General features: G+C 35.8%; 1 protein-coding gene across 2 annotated transcripts in view; it reads left to right on the forward strand.

Annotated features, from left to right (window-relative positions):
* Positions 1-20,609, forward strand: part of SMAD4 (SMAD family member 4) — a 57,201-nt gene that overhangs the window by 24,529 nt on the left and 12,063 nt on the right. For both annotated transcript variants that reach the window (XM_082639983.1, XM_082639984.1), the window contains exons 6-10: positions 1,272-1,391; positions 1,486-1,602; positions 3,030-3,083; positions 16,101-16,284; positions 17,317-17,485. In XM_082639983.1, the coding sequence (XP_082496109.1) occupies positions 1,272-1,391; positions 1,486-1,602; positions 3,030-3,083; positions 16,101-16,284; positions 17,317-17,485 (644 nt within the window). The remainder of the gene's footprint in view (positions 1-1,271; positions 1,392-1,485; positions 1,603-3,029; positions 3,084-16,100; positions 16,285-17,316; positions 17,486-20,609) is intronic.

Below are 20,609 nucleotides of genomic sequence, written 5' to 3' on the forward strand. Positions count from 1 at the left end.
TCTGTAGTAAATTAAAATAATTTAATTTCTTCTGCATAGTGACAGTTTTTATAAGATAGTTAAGAGTATGCAAAATGTACAGTCGTTAAAAAGCAAGAGTAAAAATGTAAGTAACCTTTAAAGATGCAAAAATTTGAGGGGGATGAATAGGATGGGAGGTAGCTGAAAACATCCTCTTAAAAAAAAATAGAGAGTATTGAAGTAGTCTCTTTAGCTTTTAATTTTATAATCTTAGCCTTAAGGAAATGTGAGTTGTAGAGAGGAGAAAGATGTTCCTTTTTCTTGATACTTTGAGCTGTTCATTGCATATTCGAGCAATGGTGTCATTTACTCTCTTCTATCTGATTATACTCCCATATAGATGAGAAAAGATTGAGGTAATGCCAGTAACAAATAACAATTATGGAATTTCATTGCTTTCCAAGTGAGATGCACAGTCAATTAAGTATTGACTTAATTAATACTTGCTTGAAGAAATTAAGCTTTTTCTGTACAAAAAATAAAGCCTTAAAAATGTAAGCAATTTCTTAGAATGGTTTTGAATACAGTAGTTCTCCTGGTATATTACATACAGAGAGAGCAACTAATTTCTTGTGAATCCAGGAGTATGATAGTGTTCTTAGAGGCAATTCTTGATTTTTAAAAGCACATGAAAAAATTTCAAAATAGACTGATTTTTTGTTTTGTTTTAACTAGCAGATGCTGTGTTGATTGGACAGTGGAGCTTACCTTTTTTTTTTTTTTAACCTTCTCACCTTACCCATCACATTCCATTAAAAATATTTGCCTGCTCTCCTTTTCTTTGATCACCCTATAGCATTCTGCCATTACCAGTACCAGTGCTGATAATAATGAACTTTCCAGTTTTCAACATTTTCTTGAGCCTGGACTTTTGGAGTCCTAGTCAGAAAGGTCCAGAGCTAGATGGAGTGGCTGGGAGTGAGCTGATGTGCTTCTGAAGAAGTTATTATGATAGGCTAGACCTATAGTGGGGTTTTGCTGGCATTTGAAGAATATTTGTGAAGAAATGGGCCAATAAAATTAGCTAGATATTACTTAAAGATAGAATAATTTCGAACTTCTTCAAGTTAAGGTTTGCCTTTATAGATGACTGTAGGGTTTTTTTTTATTATATAGGCCATGGGTGAGTTCCACTTTTTGCTCATCTTTATAATTGTGACCATCAGATATCATTGATCCTTCATTTACTGTATAAAACCATAGGATTGCCTCTATAAATGTACCATATTAATGTCTTCTTGTTCCTCTAGGTCAGCCTGCCAGTATACTGGCAGGCAGCCATAGTGAAGGATTGTTGCAGATAGCTTCAGGGCCTCAGCCAGGACAGCAGCAGAATGGATTTACTGGTCAGCCAGCTACTTACCATCATAGTATGTATATGCTTTTTAAAATCTTCTAAGTAGTTGAGAAAAAATAGGCAGAGTTTATAAAAGCAAATTAATCCATGTGGGCCTTAATTTTTAGACAGCACTACCACCTGGACTGGAAGTAGAACTGCACCATACACACCTAATTTGCCTCACCATCAAAACGGCCATCTTCAGCACCACCCGCCTATGCCGCCCCATCCCGGACATTACTGTAAGCTCTTGTTTTTGTTGTAAGGGCCTTTTCTTTTTGAGAACTTTGTTTTCTTTCTATTTTTTAAAAAATGTTTTTACATCTTTTATTCATCGTACAGTTTAGTTTCATTAAATGATTAGTGCTTTTCAGTATTTTTTGTGAACAGTTTTATTTTTCATAGTTATGTTATCATACCTTTGTTTTAGAGGATTGATATTTACAAAATACTTTTATTTCTTTGTTGCCGATATTTCATTAACACCACATTGATTGCCATTCATTTGTTTGTTTGTTTTGTGTATGTTCTTAGATCTCATGTGTACCTGTATATCCACCCTAAGTGGATTGAAGCTCCTTGAGTGTCAAGATCTCAAGGTTTCTCTCACCACAGAGTTCAGCATACCATAGACACACAGGTGTTGAATCTGTCATTCCTCTACTCTGTGCAGGCTTGATCGGGAGGGCTACCCTACTGATAACCATAGCTTGTAGTTTCAGGCAGAATAGGAACATTGTTCATTTGGCCTAGTAAAATCAAGAGTATAAATCTTTCATATATATTAAATCCCTTTTCCTCCATTATAAGATTAATAATACCAAAGAAAACTTGGAAAATACACAGAGGAGTACGTAAGAAAATAAAAATTATCCAGAATCCTGCTACCCAGAGATATCTACTTCTAATATTTTGTCACATTTTTCCTTCCAGTCACATAGTCGGGTATATATATAAATTTGGGGGGAGGAGGATATCGGACTGTGACTATGTTGTTGTACCCTGCTTTTTTACAGTTATGTTACTATTTTTCCATGTCTTAAGAGAATGTAGTTTTTAATGGCTGCCTGGGCCAGCATAGTTGTTAAGGGTGCTGAGTTTGGACCCTTAACTGGCTGTGTGACCACTGGCAAGTTATTTAACCTCCCTAAGCCTTAAGGGTAGTAATAGTTGTATCTGTCTCAAGGGATGTTGTAAGAAGTAAATGTAATAATTCATGTGAGGTGTTTAGCACAATGTCTTAACACATAATAATCTCAGTTATGTTAGCTACTGTGCCATTTTGTAAATATGCTTAATTTAATAAACAATAAACACTTGTTTTAAAATGAACCTAACAATTTGAATTATTATTATATATTACATTATGAATTATACTGTATTGCATGGATAATTTATAATTACATTAAATTTTGCATGTACAACTATCATAAATTGTTGAACAGTTGGCATACAAGCTCTAAAATGTTGGCTATTAAATAGCTACAAAAGTAATTCAAGAGTATTTGCTTATTATAAAGTAAACTAAGCTTTTACATTCTTAGACATTGCATAAGCTTGATCTAAACAATTCCTAAGGTATGATAGTTATATTTAAGGTTTATTAAAAGTTTCAGCATTGGAAAACTTTTAATAAATGAAAATGGGATTTTTATTGTCTTTTCTTTAGGGCCACCAGTTCACAATGAGCTTGCATTCCAGCCTCCCATTTCTAACCATCCTGGTAAGTGTATTTCAAAATTAATTCCCTACATTTAGCTTTTCTTTATGACAATTTAAACACAGAGAGATTTTAATATAACTGCAGAGTAACTTAACTTTTCAGATAAGTACAATACTCATGGCATTAGTTAATCAAGTTTATGAGTAACCAATATAAGCACACATAAACTGTCCATATTTGATTCTTTTTAACTGTCTCTGAAAGAAAAGACAAGAACTGCATTTTCGGCTAAAATATAAAGTACCAAAATATCGGTTTTAAGATGCATGTAATACATAAATATGCAGTAGAAGAAACTAGGTTTCAAAATAGAACAACTGTAAAAGCTAGCTTAAAAAGCCAGGAAGAATCTGAAGTAGATGCTGAACAGAAAAATAATTCACTGTATCTGTCTTAGAAGGTAGATTCAGGAATCTCTGGTTAACTGGAATTTAGAAACTATTTGCACTAAATTATGTTCAAAAGAGTAGATGAAATAGCTAAGTAAACTATAGAAGTAATAAAACAGAAAGTTTGGAAGTAAAAGAAAATATTGAAGGCTTCTTAACATAAACAGTGGATTTTGATTTGCTTTTCTTCCCTCCATTCTATCCTATCTGTTTTTCTTAGCTTAGAAAGATGCAGCTATATAATTTCAGTTCATCACCTTAATTTTCCCCCTAGTTTTACAAAAATTTTATTACGGAGAATTTCAACATATATCAAATACAAGTATAGAAAATCCTCCTCATTGTACTCATTCCTCAGTTTCAGCTGTTATCAACTAATGGCCAATCTTGTTTCATTTATACCCTCACCTACTTTTCATATCCTTACCTATTATTTTGATGGAAATACTATATAATTATTAGATACATAAATATTTCAGTATATATTTCCATTGAAGATTTTTTAAAAATATAACTACAGTAACCATAATGGTCAATTTAAAAAGTAACTTATAGTTCCTCAAATAGATACATAATTTTCTTAAACAGTGTTCTGCTATTATGTTGGTTCTAACTTTTCTTCTAGTTGTTAAAGAAAAAAAAAACATTGAGGGTAAGATCTTTATGCTTATAATTCTTCTCATATTTCAGTTTCGGGAATTTGAAGAATTTCTGGATCAAAAGGCCACATTGCTTTAGTGATCACATCAGAGTATGAGAACCAGTTTTATCATGCTCACCAGCAGTAGATGTGATACTTCAATTAACTTTTACTGATTTGGGAGGCAAATATTTGTTTTGATAAGGAGAAAAATGCTGCTGGGGGGACAGAAATATTTTTTAACGATACATATTTACTAGTTACATGTTTATATTTTTAACATATTTTTTAATCATACATATTACTAGTTAAATTATCCTTGTATGTTATTTGCATATTTTGTGGTTTTAAACATTTTTTGTGGGTCAAGGGGTCTTGCCTTTCTATAAACGTTTTTATTAAGAAATGTAATAAACAGAATGTACATAAAACCAGTATACATACGGTCTGATGAATAACATTAAAGCCAACACGTGTGTAACCAACACCTAGACTGAAAATTAAAACGTTGCAGCTCCCCCAGAAATTTTCCCTCCCCATGCATTTTGTCTCAGTCAAAAACTTTTCACCTCCTCCTGCAGAGATAACCACTATCCTGCTTTTTATGGATTTTATTTTTTTGCTCTTTGAAAACGAATGCATCCCTAAACAATCCAGTAGTTTGGTTTTACTGCTTTTTGAAATTATATAAATGAAATAATTGTATCAGAATCTTAATTCATGTTAATAAATATATTGTGATTAAAGGGGGAAATCTAGAGTCTTAAGAGTGAGAATTTTGCTGGCTTCAAGGCAGCATCATTGAGAATCTGTAGTGACCTCTGGCATATTGGGGGGTGTGGTCCTCAATGTTCATAAGGTGGTCCACAGGAGTAGGGATAATCAGGGCTCTGAAGAAAGATCTACCGTGGATGAATAGTGGAGTGGGGTTGGGAATGGTGGCATTTAGCTAGTTATTTGGACTCCATTTTGGATTAAGCAATTGCTTTGGCCTCTTTTTTTTTTTTTTTTTTTCTGTACGCGGGCCTCTCACTGTTGTGGCCTCTCCCGTTGCGGAGCACAGGCTCCGGACGCGCAGGCTCAGCGGCCATGGCTCACAGGCCCAGCCGCTCCACGGCACGTGGGATCTTCCTGGACCAGGGCACGAACCTGTGTCCCCTGCATCGGCAGGCGGACTCTCAGCCACTGCGCCACCAGGGAAGCCCGCTTTGGCCTCTTGATGGATTTACTTCATTCTCATGGTGGAACTCATGTTGAGGCCTAATAGCTCCTGGCGGTTAGGGAATAGCATTCACTAGTTTTGAGGATATGCATCTGTAGGACTCTGCACTGGCATTAAAGCCTCTGTTTTTGAGTAGAACGGGAAGTGACTTAATGGCGAGGATTATACTGAAAGGTCTTTGTCCACGTGGTTGCGGGAGGGGTCAGCTCTGCGCCTGTACCATTAATGGAGTCAGCATGTTGGAACCCAGCTGGCTGTGAACTCTCTGACTGTGAATACGGATGGGCCCCAGAAGAGTTCTACCTCACAGCTGTTCTTAATTTCTCCTCTTGCACTGGTAAGAGAATATGCTGACTGGTCTCCCTAATGGGACAGCTTCCAGTCATAGTGCCCTCCTCCCTACCATTTAATCTCTACTACTACTCAGTATTTCTTTTAAAATTTGAATCTAGTTATGTTATTTCTCTGTTGAAGAACTTGCACTGACTTCCCTACTTATTGCTTAGCCTACAGGATAAAGTCCAAATTCCTTAGCTGGGCAGAAAAGAATCTCTGATCCTGGACCCTTCATACTTCTCTAGCTTCATCTCTTCATACTTTAACCATCCTGAACTGCTTACCCAAGCTTGCTTGACTATATCATCCCTCTGTACTTTTTTTGTGCATGGTGTTCTTTGCCAGATATGTTATATACTCTGTATTAGTTGTCTGTTGTTTGCTCTGGCTGATATTCTCTTGAGCTTGCAGTCAAGTTGTTGGCTCAGGCTGCCACCATGTGAAAGCTTTTCTGGGGTTGGAGAATTCACTTTCAGGGTGGCTTACCACATATCTGGCAAGTTAGTGGTATTGTGGGCAGGAAGCTCCAGTTTCTTTCTGCATGGACCTCTCTGTAGAGTTTCTTGAGTGTCTTCACATGGCAGCTTGCTTCCTCCAAAGTTGAGTGATCAAGAGAAAGCAAGACAGAACCTCAGGGTCTTTTAAGACTTAACCTCATAAATCACATCTTCATTTTTGTAAGATCCTATTTTGTGGAGAGGGGACGATACAAGAATGTGAATATCAGGAGGTGAGAATCATTGGAGCCATCTTGATGCCCATACCTCACACCCCTACCCTCTTAAGTGTGGTGACCTCTTTTAAAGTCACACCACTGTTGTGAAGAAGCATTCCCTAATCCCTCGTGTCCCCTGCTATCTAGTACTTTGTAAATCCTAGCTAGTAGTTTACAGGATCTGCTATCCTTGTTTCATGAACAAATAGAAGAGGAAACCAAAGTAAAAATATTTTGTATTAGGTGTATGGTTAATGCAGCCCTTTAAGGTTTGATTAAGAAATGCTAAAATATTCTACCACTGACTTAGGACTGTATAGATGGGAAATATGCATATCTCTGAATACATAAAATATTTTTAATAATTAAAAGTCATCAATAATATATAGTATATCTGTTTTGAGAAAGTGTTTTTGAATATAATTACATGTATGTCTTAGGAAATACAAGTAATATAAATCGTTGAAAGTGAAAAAAAATTAGTATTGGTCTTTACCTTGGTATAAAAGATTTCAGACAGGACATATACTTGGTGATTTCTAGGCTTTGATAACTAAGTTGAAAAATATTTTTGGAAAAATTAATCATTTCATTTTTAATCATTTCTTTTTATGGACTAACACTCTTTTGCTTTTTTGTAAAGCTGAGATATATTCATTAAATTAAATATTGATTGCAAATTAAAGCAAAGAGTTTCCTCAGCGTCTTTGAGGTTGTTTTGCTCACTGATAAATGAATACGGAATTCACAGATTTTCAAATTCAGGTTGTGTTCTAGTACTTTGGAACTATCTACCATTTAAGAGAGTACCTTTATGTGTTCGTGAAAGATTCTCATAGGACATCTCATTCAGATATAAATAATAAAAGGAATAATTCATAATGAGTCATTTAGGTGCTTCAACCAGATTTCTAACTTTTTCTTGAATGACTCTTGTTTCAGAAATTAAAGAATGCCTTGGAGACTTACATTTTCTATTATAATTGAATAACAATTTTTTGATAAAGCTGCGCTTTGTAATACATTTTCTCATTACAAAAAATACTTAGCTGAGTTTTTATATTAAAAAAATTCATGTTCCTTTTTTTTTTTTTAAGGAAGATGTTGGGGGTAGGAGTTTATTAATTTATTTATTTTTGCTGTGGTGGGTCTTTGTTTCTGTGCAAGGGCTTTCTCTAATTGTGGCAAGAGGGGGCGACTCTTCATCGCAGTGCACGGGCCTCTCACTATCGCGGCCTCTCTTGTTGTGGAGCACAGGCTCCAGACGCGCAGGCTCAGGAGTTGTGGCTCATGGGCCCAGCCGCTCCGCGGCATGTGGGATCCTCCCAGACCAGGGCTCGAACCGTGTCCCCTGCATTAGCAGGCAGATTCTCAACCACTGCGCCACCAGGGAAGCCCCCAAATTCATGTTCTTAACTCGTCTTTCAAAACCTTTCCTCTGGTCAGTGATGAGCAAGCAGCCCATAGACTTCATGGGACCAGTTCAACCTCACTAACTTAAGGAACAAGAAACTAAAAATAGCACTGTCAGCAAGCACATAACAATCCCACTCCCTTTCAAGTGAGTTGGGACGTTAAGAAAGCTCTCTTGGAAATGAGTAAATTCTGTCTTGCTGTTGATACTAGTTTTGAGAGGCTGCAGACTTGTCAGTTATGTGACATTTGGTCCTTGGAGCAAAAGAGCACAGAGAGATCTAGAAAGGCTTAATGAGGGTTTCCTGTTACCTTCTCCTGTTTTAAAAATAAGAATGTTCCCTCCTGGTTGTATAACAAATTTAGAGTGGACTCTAAACCTTTAGAACCATTTCTAAACCTTTAGAAAAGGTTTTCACATGGTATTTTGTATCCCAACACCACTAACTTCTCTGGATTACCTATTAGGTTACCTCTAGCCCTGTCTCTCCTCACAGATAGTAACCCGCTTCCTCCTGCTTTCCTGGGCCTTAATAATCCTTTTAATTAGATGGTCATTTTTCGTCCCTGGTCCGTGGTGCAACTCTGATGTCACTTTCTTTTTATACTCAGAGCTTGCCAAATGCAACTTTATGTAACCATCATTGTTGCACGGTGTCTGAAATATTAGGCAAACAGAAACCCCTTTGGTGACTGGGAAATAATAACATAATGTTTAAGTGTAGTTGCAGATGTTGCAATTTATGATGATAAAAGTTATTTTTCTTATTTAAACATGGAGATTATACAGCTACCCGTTTCCCCCTCAATTGACTCTTGGAAAAAAGATTGCTTGCCATGGAACTTTACTTGTAAATAGTATTCTTCATTATGAAGTAGGAAATGCATGTACTTGGATCTCATTTTTTTAACCAGCGTTGAAAACATTCGTGACTTCAGGATATTATTTGTAACAAAATTTACTGTTTGGGCTGATTGTTAAAGACCTTATTAAAGTGCTGTTACTGTTTATTGCTGGCAAAACATTGGGTAATTCTTATCTTGTCTTAAACAACCTCTTTATTTTTAGCTTCAACCAGTATACCTGCCTGTTATGTCGGCTGAAGCTTCTTGTCCATAGCATAATGTGATTCCTTTAATAAAGAATTTTACTATAAGGAACAGCTTCATAAATATTTCAAAACTAGCTTTTTAAGAAGGCACTTCGGTATATCGCTAGTTTTCATGTTCTCATGATAATAATATTTAAAGGAGTGTTTGTGATTAGTTGGTCGTTCTGTATGGCAAAACATTTGAATTATTAAGTTTTTGAATCACCCAGTTTTCATGTGGTCTCTTTTATTAATACTTCATTGGAAAGTACTTTTTTTCCTTGACAACATTTTGAAAAGCAATTAGATACATAGACTTTACAAGATTTTTGTTTTTAATATATTTTAAGCATTAATCATACTTCATTTTAACATCTTTTGGGAGGTTTGAAGAAATGTATTTCTTTTGTCATTCTGAGTATCTTTTTATACTGTTGAAAATTCTAGGTGAGCCAGAGTTCATAAATGGCACAGTGAGATGCAGATAAATAATTGGTTTATCATAGAAAACTTTCAATCTCTAATAAATGGCACTGGCCTTTTTTCCCCCCTTATGTCAGACCCCTTTCTGCTCTAGGGCTTTTGCATTTCCTTTCCTCTTGAGCTGTTCATTCACAGTCTCCACATAGATACATGGTCTTTCAGGTCTGACTTTTTCAGATAGGATGTGCCCCTACTGTCTAGTCTGAAGTACCTTTCCCCTCATCTTCTGTCCCATACCCTGTTTTATTTTCTTCACAGTGTTTATCATTACCTGAGTTATCTTATTCATTTATTTGATTACTTGTCTGCCTCTGCACCTCCATGAAAATAGGACAATAGCTGCCTTGTTTACTGCTGTGTGTGCCTACAGTGATTCTTATGTACCCCATAAATACCTGTTATTTACAAAAGGAAAATCAAATAATTTGCATGTATGTGGGCTCTATGTAATAACTGTATTCAAACAAAAATTAGAAATATCTTGATCAACGATATTTGCAAACCAAACCTAGTAGTGGCTCTCTTTTCCCCAGTAATTTAAAATCATTTATTGTAGTTCAAGTGAATACATTAAACACATTTTCAGAGTTAAAATTGTAGTAGTTTGAGTTATTTGTAGTGAGGTGGATGGACCTAGAGACTATCATACAGAGTGAAGTAAGTCAGAAAGGGAAAAACAAATACCATATGCTAACACATATATATATGGAATCTTAAAAAAAAAAGGTTCTGAAGAAGATAGGGGCAGGACAGGAATAAAGACACAGACATAGAGAATGGACTTGAGGACACGGGGAGGGGGAAGGGTAAGTTGGGACAAAGTGAGAGAGTGGCATGGACATATATACACTACCAAACGTAAAATAGATAGCTAGTGGGAAGCAGCTGCATAGCACAGGGAGATCAGCTCGGTGCTTTGTGACCACCTAGAGGGGTGGGTTAGGGAGGGTAGGAGGGAGACACAAGAGAGAGGAGATATGGGGATGTATGTATATGTATAGCTGATTCACTTTGTTATACAGCAGAAACTAACACACCACTGTAAAGCAATTATACTCCAATAAAGAGGTTTAAAAACCAATTGTAGAGAGGGCAGACAGCAGAAGCAAGAAGAACTACAGTCCTGCAGCCTGTGGAACTAAAACCACATTCAAAGAGAGACAGCCCTCTGCCTTTTCATCTCGTCTATGTACCAGATGAAGGAACAAAATAAAACCCCAGAAAAACAACTAAATGAAGTGGAGTTAGGCAACCTTCCAGAAAAGGAGTTCAGAATAATGATAGTGAAGATGATCCAGGACCTCGGAAAAAGAATGGAGGCAAAGATTGAGAAGATGTAAGAAATGTTTAACAAAGACCTAGAAGAATTAAAGAACAAACAAGCAGAGATGAACAATACAGTAACTGAAGTGAAAAATACAGTAGAAGGAATCAATAGCAGAATAACTGAGGCAGAAAAACGGATAAGTGACCTGGAAGACAGAATGGTGGAATTTACAGCTGCAGAACAGAATTAAAAAGAATGAAAAGAAATGAAGGCAGCCCAAGAGACCTCTGTGACAACATTAAACGCAACAACATTTGCATTATAGGGGTCCCAGAAGGAAAAGAGAGAGAGAAAGGACCTGAGAAAATATTTGAAGAGATTGTATTTGAAAACTTCCCTAACATGGGAAAGGAAATAGCCACCCAAGTCCAGGAACCGCAGAGAGTCCCATACAGGATAAACCCAAGGAGAAACACACCAAAACACATAGTAATCAAATTGGCAAAAATTAAAGACAAAGAAAAATTATTGAAAGCAGCAAGGGAAAAATGACAAATAACATACAAGGGAACTCCCATAAGGTTAACAGCTGATTTCTCAGCAGAAACTCTACAAGCCAGAAGGGAGTGGCATGACATATTTAAAGTGATGAAAGGGAAGAACCTACAACCAAGATTACACTACCCAGCAAAGATCTCATTCAGATTTGATGGAGAAATCAGAAGCTTTACAGACAAGCAAAAGCTAAGAGAATTCAGCACCACCAAACGAGCTCTACAACAAATGCTAAAGGAACTTCTCTAAGTGGGAAACACGAGAGAGGAAAACGACCTACAAAAACAAACCCAAAACAATTAAGAAAATGGTATTAGGAACATACATATCTATAATTACCTTAAACGTGAATGGATTAAATGCTCAAATCAAAAGAAACAGGCTCGCTGAATGGATACAAAAACGACCCATCTATATGCTGTCTACAAGAGACCCACTTCAGACCTAGGGACACATACAGACTGAAAGTGAGGGGATGGAAAAAGATATTCCATGCAAATGGAAATCAAAAGAAAGCTGGAGTAGCAATACTCATATCAGATAAAATGGACTTTAAAGTACAGAAGGTTACAAGAGACAAGGAAGGACACTGCAGAATGATCAAGGGGTCAATCCAAGAAGAAGATATAACAGTTATATATGCACCCAACATAGGAGCACCTCAATACATAAGGCAACTGCTAACAGCTCTAAAAGAGGAAATCGACAGTAACACGATAATAGTGGGGGGCTTTAACATGTCACTTACACCAATGGACAGATCATCCAAACAGAAAATTAATAAGGAAACACAAGCTTTAAATGACACAACAGAGTAGATAGATTTAATTGATATTTATAGAACATTCCATCCCAAAACAGCAGATTACGGTTTCTTCTCAAGTGCACACAGAACGTTCTCCAGGATCACATCTTGGGTCACAAATCAAGCCTCAGTAAATTTAAGAAAATTGAAATCATATCAAGCATCTTTTCTGACCACAACGCTATGAGATTAGAAATCAGTTACAGGGAAAAAAACGTAAAAAACGAACACATGGAGGCTAAACAATACGTTACTAAATAACCAAGAGATCACTGAAGAAATCAAAGAGAAAATCAGAAAATACCTAGAGACAAATGACAATGAAAACATGACGATCCAAAACCTATGGGATGCAGCAAAAGCAGTTCTAAGAGGGAAGTTTATAGCAATACAATCCTACCTCAAGAAACAACAAACGTCTCAAATAAACAATCTAACCTTACACCTAAAGGAACTAGAGAAAGAAGAACAAACAAAACCCAAAGTTAGTAGAAGGAAAGAAATCATAAAGATCAGAGCAGAAATAAATGAAATAGAAACAAAACAGTAGCAAAAATCAATAAAGCTAAAAGCTGGTTCTTTGAGAAGATAACAAAATTGATAAACCTTTAGCCAGACTCATCAAGAAGAAGAGGGAGAGGACTCAAATCAATAAAATTAGAAATGAAAAAGGAGAAGTTACAGCAGACACCGCAGAAATACAAAGCATCCTAAGAGACTACTACTAGCAACTCTATGCTAATAAAATGACTACCTGGAAGAAATGGACAAATTCTTAGAAAGGTATAACCTTCCAAGACTGAACCAGGAAGAAACAGAAAATATGAAAAGACCATTCGCAAGCAATGAAATTGAAACTGTGATTAAAAATCTTCCAACAAACAAAAGTCCAGGACCAGATGGCTTCACAAGTGAATTCTATCAAACATTTAGAGAAGAGCTAACACACATCCTTCTCAAAACTCTTCCAAAAAATTGCTGAGGAAGGAACACTCCCAAACTCATTCTATGAGGCCACCATCACCCTGATACCAAAACCAGACAAAGATAATACAAAAAAAGAAAATTACAGACCAATATCACTGATGAATATAGATTCAAAAATCCTAAAGAAAATACTAGCAAACAGAATCCAACAACACATTAAAAGTATCATATACCATGATCAAGTGGGATTTATCCCAGGGATTCAAGGATTCTTCAATATATGCAAATCAATCAATGTGATAACACCATATTAACAAATTGAAGAATAAAAACCATATGATCATCTCAATAGATGCAGAAGAAGCTTTTGACAAAATTCAACACCTATTTATGATAAAAACTCTCCAGAAAGTGGGCATAGAGGGAACCTACCTCAACAAAATAACGGCCATATACGACAAACCCACAACAAACATTCTCAGTGGTGAAAAAGTGAATGCATTTCCTCTAAGATCAGGAACAAGACAAGGATGTCCACTCTCACCACTATTATTCAACATAGTTTTGGAAGTTGTAGCCACAGCAATCAGAGAAGAAAAAGAAAGAAAAGGAATACAAATTGGAAAAGAAGAAGTAGAGCTGTCACTGTTTGCAGATGACATGATACTATACATAGAGAATCCTAAAGATGCTACCAGAAAACTGCTAGAGCTAATCAATGAATTTGGTAAAGTTGCAGGATACAAAATTAATATACAGAAATCTCTTGGATTCCTATACACTAATGATGAAAAATCTGAAAGAGAAATTAAGGAAACACTCCCATTTACCACTGCAACAAAAAGAATAAAATATCTAGGAATAAACCTACCTAGGGAGACAAAAGACCTGTATACAGAAAACTAAGACACTGATGAAAGAAATGAAAGATGATACCAACAGATGGAGAGATATACCATGTTCTTGGATTGGAAGAATCAATATTGTGAAAATGACTCTACTACACAAAGCAATCTACAGATTCAGTGCAATCCCTATCAAATTACCAATGGCATTTTTTGCAGAACTAGAACAAAAAATCTTAAAATTTGTATGGAATCACAAAAGACCCCAAATAGCCAAAGGAGTCTTGAGGGAAAAAAACGGAGCTGGAGGAATCAGACTCCCTGACTTCGGGCTGTACTACAAAGTTACAGTAATCAAGACAATATGGTACTGGCACAAAAACAGAAACATAGATCAATGGAACAAGATAGAAAGCCCAGAGATAAACCCATGCACCTATGCTCAACTGATCTATGACAAAGGAGGCAAGGATATACAATGGAGAAAAGAGAGTCTCTTCAATAAGTGGTGCTGGGAAAACTGGACAGCTGCATATAAAAGAATGAAATTAGAACACTCCCTAACACCATACACAAAAATAAACTCAAAATGCATTAGAGACCTAAATGTAAGACCAGACACTATAAAACTCTTAGAGGAAAACATAGGAAGCACACTCTTTGACATACGTTGCAGCAAGATCTTTTTTGATCCACCTCCTAGAGTAACGGCAATAAAAACAAAAATAAACAATTGGGACCTAATGTAACTTAAAACTTTTTGCACAGCAAAGGAAACTACAAAGAAGACAAAAAGACAGCCCTCAGAATGGGAGAAAATATTTGCAAATGAATCAACGGACAAAGGATCAATCTCCAAAATATATAAACAGCTCATGCAGCTCAATATTAAAAAAAAAAAAACCCAATCCAAAAATGGGCAGAAGACGTAAATAGACATTTCTCCAAAGAAGACATACAGATGGCCAAGAAGCACATGAAAAGCTGCTCAACGTCACTAATTATTAGAGAAATGCAAATCAAAGCTACAATGAAGTATCACCTCGCACCAGTTAGAATGGGCATCATCAGAAAATCTACAAACAATAAATGCTGGAGGGGATTTGGAGAAAAGGAAACCCTCTTGCACTGTTGGTGGGAATGTAAATTGATACAGCCACTATGGAGAACAGTATGAAGGTTCCTTAAAAAACTAAACATAGAACTACCGTATGACCTAGCAATCCCACTACTGGGCATATACCCAGAGAAAACCATAATTCAAAAAGACACATGCACCCCAATGTTCATTGCAGCACTATTTACAATAGCCAGGACATGGAAGCAACCTAAATGCCCATCGACAGACGAATGGATAAATAAGATGTGGTACATATATACCATGGAATATTGCTCAGCCATAAAAAGGAACGAATTGGGTCATTTGTCGAAACGTGGATGGATCTAGAGACTCTCATACAGAGTGAAGTATGTCAGAAAGAGAAGAACAAATATCGTATATTTAATGCATATATGTGGAACCTAGAAAAATGGTACAGATGAACCAGTTAGCAGGGCAGAAATTGAGACACAGATGTAGAGAACAGACGTATGGACACCAAGGGGGGAAAGCGGCGGAAAGTGGTGTGATGAATTGGGAGATTGGAATTGACATGTAGACACTGATGTATATAAAATGGATGATTAATAAGAACCTGCTCTGCAAAAAAATAATTTAAAAAATTGTAGTAGTTAACATGAATGGACTTCACTAAAAATACATATGGGACAAATGACCTTTCATCCAAGAGACAATTGAAAAATCCTGCTCACAGAAACTGTGTAGTTGGAGCATAATTAACCTTGACTCTTTGTCTGTGATGTCTGACTTGGTTATGCCCTCTCATTTAGGGATCTATAAATATATACCATAGATGGATGTTATTCAAGAACACTTCTCTGAAATACCTATTAGAATCAGTGTTTTTTTAAAAAAAATAAAAGTTCAGACTACATAGAAAATATTATGTGCAGTTAGATGAAACATCATGGTAAAAAAATTTATGGTTCTAATTATTTCCAGTCTTTAAATTCCCTGTTGACTGGGTACTTTCAGGTAAGAACCAAATTCCAGATTTTAAAAATGACTTTTTTTAATTTTCAAGAATGTTAGATACTAAGCTGAGAAGTAGAAGACATGGCAGTGCCTACTTTATAATGCATTATAAATTATTTTGGGTGCTCTCCCCTTCCTTCACCCTTTAAGAAAAGCTTTGTCATATGGAGTGAAAGTGAAAGCCTTAAATCTTTCTCGCATGATTGGCTCTTCTCTCCCATTTATCTCCTATAGCTCCTGAGTATTGGTGTTCCATTGCTTACTTTGAAATGGATGTTCAAGTAGGAGAGACGTTTAAGGTTCCTTCAAGCTGTCCTGTTGTTACTGTTGATGGTTATGTAGACCCTTCTGGAGGAGATCGCTTTTGCTTGGGTCAACTCTCCAATGTCCACAGGACAGAAGCCATTGAGAGAGCAAGGTATTGATTGTATAGTTAGATAGTTAATTTTAAAAATTGAACATAGTACATTGTCTTTTATTCAGAGATATCTTTCAATGTAAATTATGTTTTCGAATATAGATAAAAGAATAAAGATCGCCTTGAAAATTCAGAATTTGTAAGCATTTCATTTTAATTGTAGATGTTTGTTATTTAAAAGATGATAAAATACAGTCTTTTTTTAAAAGTTAGTGAGGTTTCTGTGTTTTGAATAGTAACTAGACCTTTTGGAACCCGGTTTGAAAACTAGTTTTTATTTCCTCTGATTGTATGATATTTATACAAATTTATTGAGAGGAAATAACATAAAATGAAGACATGTTTCCACAAGTGTTATTTATAATGGAAGACTGATAATAAAAGGTAAATGGTTAAGTAAATTTTAATACACTTTCATTTTTATGCAGTCATTAAAATATAACAAGTTTACATAATCAAATGTAAATACTTAAGATGAAATATTACAGGAAAACATACACAATTTTAGGTACTGTGTGATCTCAACTCTTTAAGGAAATGTGTGTGTGCATAAGCACATAATCTTGGCTCTATCCCTAGCTGTGTGATTTTGGCAAATTATCTACTCTCTAAGCCAGTGCTGTCTAATAGAATTTTCTGTAATGAAGGAAATGGTTTATATCTGTGCTGTCCAGTATAGTAACTTCTAGCCACATGTAGCTGTTGAGCAGTTAAAATTTGGCTCATGTGATTAACTGAATTTTTAAATTAATTTTAATTGAATTGTGAAGGTTAAGTGAGAATTTATATTGAATGTTCCTGACACATAATAAGCATTATGTGAATGTTCATCATTATTACATATGAATAGGATACTAAAAAAAACAAAGAAACATACAGAAATGTTAACAGTGGCTATCTTTTGGTTATGGTGTTATATAATGTCCTTTATTCTTTAAAATTTTTCAGTATTGGGTATGCTATATAATCTGAACTAAAATTTATTTTTAAATATTTATCAAAATGAAATGTGATTCACTTTTTCTTCCTAAGGTTGCACATAGGCAAAGGTGTGCAGTTGGAATGTAAAGGTGAAGGTGATGTTTGGGTCAGGTGCCTTAGTGACCACGCAGTCTTTGTACAGAGCTACTACTTAGACAGAGAAGCTGGGCGTGCACCTGGAGACGCTGTTCATAAGATCTACCCAAGTGCATATATAAAGGTTAGTTGCAATTTTATTCAAATATTTTAGACTTGGAAAGCTCTGTTGTTTAAAGAATTGAGATGGAGGTGGGAGGAGTGTAAAAATGTCTCTTTATGTATTAAATAATCAGAAATTATGTTTGTATATAAAACACATTTCCTGGGGACTTTCATTGATATGATTGGTTATCTAGTTTTGTGGATGCATTCATGCCCTGTTGTTTTATTAGCAAATTTGTTAAATGTTTTAGGGTAATACACAGGCTCTTGAAAATACTGAGTGAAACCTCCAAATTTCCTTTGATATAAAATATGTAAAACTCAGACTCTGAAATTGCATCTTAGCCAAGCTTTAGGATTTTATGGAAGGAAATTCTAAAAGTATAGCTTTTCAGATTAAGAACTGAGAAATGAAAAATTCTTCAGTACCACTTTTTTTAAGGTTCGTTTTTTTGTGCATTAAATAGTTTTATTTACTATATTATTTTGCAAATTAAGCCTGAGGTATTTTTCATTATTACATATTCAACCTATTTTAATTTTAATTTATAACATACACTGTTTTTGAAATCGGAAGATGGTAATTAGATACCCTAAATATAGTTCTAATTTCAGATTTTTCACCGTCATCCTCAGTATGTTTAAGATTAGCTGTTGTAAGGTAGTGGAATTAACTCTGCCTCATCACTTAGTCCTAGGAAATTGCTTATCAGCACACAGAATTATCTTTATTTGTGTTTTCTAAGTTTTCCACGGGGAATTTTGCTTATTTGTGCTTTGTTATTATTTTTAAGGGGTGCTGTGTTTCCTCGTATGCTTTGTAGTCTATTTAATATTTGTTGGCAAGTTTGTCTCAGAGATTTTATTTTTTATTTTTTCCTTCCTGTCATTGCTTCTCCCTGTAGGGCAGTTTTGCCTTAGTCTGGCACCCTGGGATCCACATCTCAGGACCAATTCTTTTTTCTGTTTTTTGTTTGTTTGTTTGTTTTTTCTGTACACGGGCCTCTCACTGTTGTGGCCTCTCCCGTTGTGGAGCACAGGCTCCGGACGTGCAGCCTCAGCGGCCATGGCTTACGGGCCCAGCCGCTCCACGGCATGTGGGATCCTCCCGAACCAGGGCATGAACCCGTGTCCCCTGCATCGGCAGGCGGACTCTCAACCACTGCGCCACCAGGGAAGCCCAGGACCAATTTTTATATTTAGAAGGTAGAGGAATTTTTGTCCCTTGAGGAAATTGAGTTCCAATCCCTAGGTATGCTCAGGGCCTAATTCCTGTTGCATAGATTTCTCTGATGCTTACCTATGCCATGGACAAGAATTTTATTCCTAGTTGCATTTCTGAATTAACTGTCAAACTGTTTTACCAGCACTTGATTTATGGGCAGGTGCCCAGTTGTAGCCCTCGGAGAGCCTGTTTTCTCGTTCCATATCACTCTGAGAAGTCAAATTCCTGTCCTCTACACCTGTTTGGTGCTGGTACCCCAAGTACCTTCTGTCTTTCGTCTTTGCTCTCCACTGTGGATTTTGTTTATCCATGATAAGTTAATGGACATGAGTTGTGTCTACTTTTTGGCTATTATGAATAATGTTGCTATGAATAGTCATGTATAAGTTTTTAGGTAGATGTATTTTCATTTTCTTGGATATATGCCTAGGAGTGGAGTTGCTGGATCATAAGATAACTCTATGTCTGACTTTCTGAGGGACTGCCAGACTGGTCTCCAGAATGGTAGTGCTGTTTTACATTTCCACCAGCAATGTGTATGGAGGGTTTCTGTTTCTCTGTATTCTCACCAACACTTGTTATTATCTGCCTTTTTTATTTTAGCCATCCTAGTGGATATGAAGTGGTATCTGCCTCATTGTGGTTTTGATTTGCATTTCCTTAATGGCTAATAATGTTGAACTTCTTTTTGTGTGTTTATTGGCCATTTGTGTATCTTCTTTGGAGAAATGTCTGTTCAGATCTTTTCCCATTTTTTAATTGGGTTTTTTAGTCTTTTTATTATTGTTGTAAGCTTTCTTTATATATTCTGGGTATCAGTCCTTTATCAGATACATGATTTGCAAATATTTTGTTCCATTCTTTGGCTCATCTTTCACTTTTTGCATGATAATGATTTGCAGCACAAAAGTTTTAAAATTTAGTATCTTTCACTTTTTGCATGATAATGATTTGCAGGACAAAAGTTTTAAAATTTAGTATAGTCTATCTATTCTTTGGTTGCTTGTGCTTTTGGTGTCATATCTAAGAAACCATTGCCTAAGGCAAGGTCATGAAGATTTATGCCTATGTTTTCTTCCAAGTGTTTTATACTTTTAGGCCTTACATTTAGGTCTATGATCCATTTTGAGTGAATTTTTGTGTATGGTGTAGGGAAAGGATCCCACTTTGTTCTTTTGTATGAGAACCAGTTGTTGCAGCAACCATTTGTTCAAAAGACTGTTCTTTCCCTTATTGAATTATCTTGACACCCTGTTGAAAACTCAATTGACCTTAAGTGATAAAGGTTTTTTTTCTGGGCCATCAGTTCTATTTCGTTGCTGTATATATCTATCCTTGTGACAGTACTACCCTTTCTTGATTGCTATAGCTTTGTCAGAAGTTTTGAAATTGGGGAGTGTGAGCTCTCCAACTTTGTTATTTTTCAGGATTATTTTGGCTATTGCCAGCCCCTTGGATTTCCACATGAATTTTATGATTGGCTTGGAAGATACCTATTTTTATAGTTTTTCTAGCCTTTGTATATGTTTGGAGCAGAGAGAGAAGGTGATTATGCATAACTATGCATCCATCTTGACTACAAGTTTCTGGATTACTTGTGCAGTTAGAAGTGAATGGACAGAGACTACACTGTTGACTATCTACTTTGTGCCAGACAGTAGTTATGAACTTAACGGATATGAGGTAGTGTTTAAAACATTTAAATTTAAAAAATGTGGAATCTTGTATAATTAATTTCTAGGATTGTCAAATAATGTAGTCTCTCTATTTTGGTACAAACGGTCTTTGAAAAGCCACCCAGGTATGAGACGTGTCATCACTTGATAAACCACTGTCATGGATAGATTGTTATAGCAATCTCAGATTTTTGCCTTGAACAATAAATAACTCTCTTGTGATACATTTTAGTGGAGTAAAA

The sequence above is a fragment of the Mesoplodon mirus genome (assembly GCF_964341445.2).
Source record: "Mesoplodon mirus genome assembly, chromosome: 13".
NCBI classification, from domain to species: domain Eukaryota; kingdom Metazoa; phylum Chordata; class Mammalia; order Artiodactyla; family Ziphiidae; genus Mesoplodon; species Mesoplodon mirus.